At 20.3% G+C, this 7,180-nt stretch overlaps 1 protein-coding gene across 1 annotated transcript; it reads right to left on the reverse strand.

Annotated features, from left to right (window-relative positions):
* Positions 1-235: 235 nt before the first annotated feature.
* PGO_002170 (variable surface protein) lies at positions 236-2,020 on the reverse strand (the record flags this gene model as incomplete). The annotated part of the gene is made up of 3 exons (XM_028691083.1): positions 236-403; positions 522-1,847; positions 1,982-2,020. 3 exons carry the CDS (start codon positions 2,018-2,020, stop codon positions 236-238), a joined length of 1,533 nt encoding a protein of 510 aa, XP_028546884.1.
* Positions 2,021-7,180: the final 5,160 nt, after the last annotated feature.

Raw genomic sequence — 7,180 nt, forward strand, 5'->3', positions numbered from 1 at the left:
TTATTGCTCTATATTAAGCTAAAATAAAATTTTGTAATAATTACGCATTTTAAATTTTGTTATATTGTTCTCCGTAAGTAATGTAATATAAAGCTTATATCCAGTGTATATTCATGCTTTCACTTATAATTATTTTATTTTTAATTAAAAAAAATAGCACGTAAATAGAAGTTATAGACTTCTCATCACAATTGTACTAAATAGATATATGTGTAATTTCTAACATAAGTTAAGATTATAATGCTGTATTGTAAGCTAAATGTGCACGCTTATTGGTCAATTTCATATTTTTAGGTATATGTTCAGACGTCGATGTGTGATTTTCTGCATTATATTTAAATTTACTTTTATTTATTTTACTTTTTCCTATTTTCTTTTTTAACAAACTTCCAAAAGGGGTAAACTAATATAAGAAAGAAAAATATATAGCACAATAAATTATATTTTTCAAAAGAATACATCATATAATAAAAATTAATAGAAAATAAAGATATATATTATTCATATTTTATGTAGAATACATTTTTTACCTTATAGTAGATGAAGAAGATCATAATTACTCCTAATGATAATATAATCATTATGACTATACGGAAAAGAATATTTTCTTTTAAATTATTTGTCATAATTGATGTATTATATAACTCCAGATCTTTCATATCCAGAATATCATTCAAGGAAACGTTTTTACGTGTTATCGTTTGATCTCGATTTAATAGCTTTTTATATATTTTTGATCGTCTACAATACATTTGCTTTGACTTATCTATATGATCACTGTTACAAGATATTTTCGATTCTTCCTCATATTTTACACGATAATCTCCTGTTATTTCAGGAAATAAAGTGTAAATATCTTCTGAGTTAATGTTATCGTTTATGGATTTACTCTTATAGTTATAATCTTGATTGGATATTAGAACTACATTTATTGGTTTTTCATTAATTTCCAACTGATGAACGTTTCTATTTGAGTTATCACTAACTGCGGAATCTGTGCGTTTTATATCTATATGTGTTTTTTTCAAATGGGGACGGTATCCAGGTTGCTCACATACAATAGCCGTTTCATTAAAACCATCTTTAGTAACCTTAGCACATCCTAAATATTTAATATACATGTCAATTTTTGGTGTATTACTAGAAGATTCCTCTTGGGCTTTTTTACTTAAATTATAATCAAGAATTTTTTGGAAATCTTCTTTATCACTGGATTGAAGCAATGCTATTAGTTTACTTGGATTATACATGTCGTCACAACTTAAAAAATAACTTTGGCAAAGTGATGCACCGAAGTAACAACATTCCTCTTGAACTAAATGTTTATTATATGTTTCATTAATATATTTAAGGTAATTCATATATACAGTATTATTCTCATTATTACATGGTAATAAACTTATAATTTTATCATAGCTTTTAAAATAATCAAATAAGTTCTTCTGTTCTAAAAAATATTTTAATTCATCCTCGTTATTATGAGTAAAATAATATTGGCAAGAATATTTTTTGTTGTCATTTTTTTTGGTACAAATATTTAATTTCATAAACTCTTTAATAATATCGCTGATTTTGTGTGAAGTTTTCTTAATTTTATATAATTTCCATATTTCTCTAAATATCCAGTATTTATAGTAGGAACAATCTTCCTTATATTCGTTTTCACATTTAACACTATTCAATTTTTTAGCATTATTTCTTATATTCCTAAGGAGCTCAGAATCAACAATGCTATTATTAATATTCAAATTTTTGCATATATTATCATGATCAGTAACAGTAGTATTATTTTGTTCTAATTGTACATACTTTTTATAGGAATTTGCATTCTTTAAATTAGTTATCTTCTATGTGAAAAAAATGAATTATATTTATGTGTAAAAATATACGTACGTAAAAAAATATTGAATTTATTAAAAATAATTGTAATATCAAGGTTCAGAAGTAATTACGAAATATATCATATGTAATAAAGCTGTACTGTTGCAAAATTATAGAAGTCCCCTTCATCTAGATTCATTTTTTAGTAGAAAAAACATGTGAATATTCATAATATAAGCGTATATATATAATTAACTAAACCTCAAAGACTTCATAAAAATAGTCTAAACATTATGTGATATTTATAAAATATATATTCATTAAAGAAAACTATTATTTCATTATGATATGTGAGTAATGTATTATAACAATAAACAAAATTTTTATTACTCTTTTGGAAAAAATATAATTCAAATTATATATATTAAATTAAGGTAAATATAAATAATATGTATAAAATTTTCACTTTTTCAGAGTTACATATGTATATACAGAGGGATGAAAAATGGGGAATATTTTTCTTACATACTTCTTGGCATTATTCCACAAATATTATAAAATATATAAGGAATAATATATTTTCTATACATACGCGTATTTATATGGTTAATTTAATTAAATTAACTTATGAAGAACAAATCAGAGAAATACTAAATATTACAACTTATTGTGGTCTTTTATTCAAAAATAAAAAAAATATCTTTCATCTAATGCGTTAGCCTAATGAATATTACTAATAAAAATATTAATTAAAATTCATATAAATATTATTAAGAACTAAAAAAAGCATATTCTCAAAAAGAGCTAATTTTTTATATAAAAATATATCTATTTCTGCTATATATTTAATAATAATTAATTGTAATATTACTAATGATTTTTAAATCTTTTTATTGTTAAATATATTCTTTTCCACATTCTTTTTAAATGTAATATTTGGGATTCAGTAATTGAGATTCATAGGGAGAAAGTACTGAATAACACTTTTATTTTAAATATTCGGTTTTTCATAATTCTTTTTCTTTTATATGTGAGACTGTCATTGATTATTTTAATTGATTTTTCAATTAACTATATTCAGTAATTATTTAAATTACTTTTTTTTGTGACATTACAATGTCATATAAATTAATATCTATGTATTTTTTTTTTATTCATTCAGATAATACAGAAACGTTATTATATTATGTGATAAGAGCTTGTAATAGAAGTATACCGATACTTCTATTACGAATCTTCTAAAATGTAATATAAAAATGTAATTTGTATTACATTTTTTACTTAAGATAATTTTGTGTTTTATTTTTTTTATTCTAATCATAATAATGTAATAGTAGCACAAACCATAAAGATATATGTTTAGAACATTATAAAATTTTCCATTTATTTTATTGAAATTCTCAATATTAAAAAACATATTTTATTTTTCATATATATATATTTTTTATTTATATATTCGTTTATTAGAGTAGTATATATACAATATTGTGCAAGAATATTTTTGAATGTGAAATATAATATCGCATTTGCCATTTATTTCGCAAATAAAACAATTATAATAATATTAATATTATTATATAATCATAAAATATAATTCATATTGCAATTATAACATTTATTTCATACATAAATAAGTTATATGTTTTAAATTTACAATGTTTTATGCTAATATGTGTATAAAATAATTATTTCACATTATAAATTGTAATATCTTAAATAAAACACATTAATTTTTTATAATGATAACACAGTCGAAGCAGTAATTCATTCGCGTATGAATTTTAAAAATATTAATAAAATTTTTATTATCTAAATCTTTTAGAACTTCTTTTGAAATCATGCAATTCTTAATGAGAAAAGGAATTTTTTTTATAAATGAATTACATTTTGATATAGAATGCGTTTTATTTATTATAGGAGAATTATATATTTTGAATTATGAACTAAAGTACTGTTTGTTATATTTTGAGTTTATAATAATTGTAATATCTCATGAAATTATTTTTTTCCCTATAATTATAATTTTTATGACTAAAAATTTATTAAAATAATATTGTTAAGAATGGTTTAATATAATTTTTTTAATATATAATTTGAAACATCTAAATGTAAAAAACAAATATATGCATAACATAAATATATTTTTTGTTATAAATTTTTAGAGAACCAAATATTACACATATAAGCCAATGTTATGTAAATTGATATATCAATTTAAATGATAGTACTGGAGTTCATACAATTATAACAAATATTACGTATGTACCATGAGCACAATAAAAACAGTATAAATAAATGTACATAATAAATGAAGATACCATGATTGAATACATTATGTGCTCACTCTTGCTGAACTTCTCTTATATTCAAAATATTTATTAAATAATGGCATCTAGAAATACTCTCTTTATATGTAAATATTTGTCGAATACATATATTATCATATAGACAAAAAAAGTATCCCACAATGAACAATTTAAAAGTATTATTTTATGGAATATTTAACTACATAAGAATAAAAATAAATTAAATGCGTATGGAAAGTGAAGTTATAAAAAATGAGGAGTAACAAAACATATAAAGAATGTTGATTTCTGTTTTTAACAAATTATATAATGAAACTGTGCTAAGCGAAAAATATTTATAATAATATTTTATACCAAATACATCTGAAATGAGGAAAATTGAAAATTAGATATATTGAAATTACTAAATTGTAATTATTATGTTGATAGATGAATTGGAATAGGTGAAACAGCTCTTATGATTAAATATATATTATAAGCATTAGTTCCTCAAAGTTAATGCATATACAACATATTATATTTAAAAAAATATTATAAATATGTGAATAAACCATTTTTACGACATAATTTTTTATGAAATTATACTTCATTTTTATGTATATCTAATAATGTGTCAAAATATTAAAAAATATCTATTTCAGATTCATCTATGATTTACTAATTATTATTGATTTTGTATAATCTTAATAATATTTCACAAGTGTATTGTATTTGATAACACATATACCTTTCTTTTGTCATATTATAAATGACGGAACGTATATACATTTATTATGTATAACAATAGAATACTTTGTATATATTTTAATACTAACTTCAAAATGGACCATGAAGAAAAATGGACTATAAACACAATATATATGTAACGTCTTATGCATCGTATATATCATTCAAACTAGCATATTGGATTCATTAATCTCTTAGGAAAACTATATATATCTTTGAGGAATTTAAAAGTGGAGATAAAAACGGTACAGCGATGAGACATACAAGGATGGTGATGAAAGGTATTTTGATTATAATATATCATAAAATCTAAAAAATCTCACTATTAATCTGAAAATTTCTATGGTAGTGGTATATTATGTAAATCACATAAATTATTAGTTTTATAAATATTTAAATAAAATGAACTTATTAGATAATGAAAATATTATATCTGAATTTAAACTTAAAAAAAGTATCTAATATATATGTAATTTTACTAATTAAAATAAAACATGAAACTTGAAGCTATATAATACAAGTGTCTGAACGTTTCCAAAAATAATGGATTTTTACAATTATTCTCTAAATTTTATATGATTGTTAAGAAAGAACATTTTCCATGTATTTATATTAATGTTATTGTAGCGTCTATATTGTCAGTTCTATAATATAATAAAATGCGCTGCAAATGGATTGCATTGTATTATCAGCTATAGAGTCCTGTATAATATATCAAAACTTTAAAGACATAAAATCCAGAATATTTTTTTTCAAATTGGGGTCCAATAAGAAAGATGTTCAAACAAATATAGTAATATATGAATTCATTCCATAAAAATAATTCATAGAAACTACTTAAATATATTGTGATATTATTGTTTCACATATCAATTGTTACAAATTATCTGAGGATTAATTTGATTATGTTGCTCTTATAGCCTCTTTTTTTATACTTGAAATTCTAATAATTAGTTTTTTTTGTGATGAGTACCAAAATACAGTATATTTTTAAAAGCGCTTATAATTATATGACATCAAAAAATAGTAATTTTCATATAAAATTTATAACAAATATAAATATTAAATTCATGTTACAAAAATTTATTTTAGTTTACAACATAGAGAAATTACGTAAATCCTTTAGTAATGAAGAAAACCATGAATTCCTATAATAGATATCAAGAATTTTGCAAACAAGTTATTAAGAATGATGTAAAAACCTCGGAAGAAATATATCATATTAATATACTAAATCTATTATAAGGTCATATGAGAGGATATATATATATTTTTGTAAAAAGGACTTAAACATATACAATTTGAATAATATAGTCTCAATATAGTATTAGGACTACATATATATGAATTTTTATGTAACATTTGTATAAGGAGCCATATTATAATTCATCAATATGATATATTATGGGAATTGTAATTTTTAAGCTGAAAAACTTAAATATATCATTATATAAAATCATTTGGAACATAGTATTAATTATAAAATTAATAATATATTTAGGAAATATTTATGTAACACTGAGATTTAACATTAATATGCATAAATAAAATTACATAAATATATCGATGTATATATAGTATATAAATGAAAAAATATATTGAATAAAAATGATGATAATAATACTTCTTATATTATTTAATGAATATATCACTCAAAAAAACTTTTAATGAAAAATATAATACTTTTGTACCAAGAACTAAATAAATATTTTATCTATACTTAATAATTTTAAAATTCATAAATTTTTGGATTAATATATTAAATATTAATTCTGTATATTTAATTTTAACAAAATTAATGACTCATAACGTATAACTCCAAAAAAATAAAATTTTTGAATTTAATATAGATTTCTTATACATTTTACTATATTCTTTATTAAGAAATACTTTTGTAATAATTTTCCAATTATATAGTATACATTTTATATAAGTCTCATTAAATCGGTTGGCTATTAGATCAAATTTTAATTATGAATTTAATTTTTTTTCTCATTTATATATACAATGGATGCCATAATTAATAAAAAATATATTTATAGAAATATATTACACAGACGTGGAAAATTTTATTCATTATTATATATTTTTAAATACATTTCATCTAAATTTACTCTAAGCTATATCGTTGTCTATCAAAATTTATATGAATATCACCACTATTATTGCATAATTGTTCAATTTCATAACATAAATTATTTTACTTATTATTTAACGATATTCTTAATATCAAAATAGGGAAAACTATTATTATAAGAGAAAATATATATATATATTAAATTATTATGCACATATAATACTAAATTTTTATATAAATGTCTTCATTA

Source organism: Plasmodium gonderi (genome assembly GCF_002157705.1).
Source record: "Plasmodium gonderi DNA, contig: Pgo-contig_229, whole genome shotgun sequence".
Classification (NCBI taxonomy): domain Eukaryota; phylum Apicomplexa; class Aconoidasida; order Haemosporida; family Plasmodiidae; genus Plasmodium; species Plasmodium gonderi.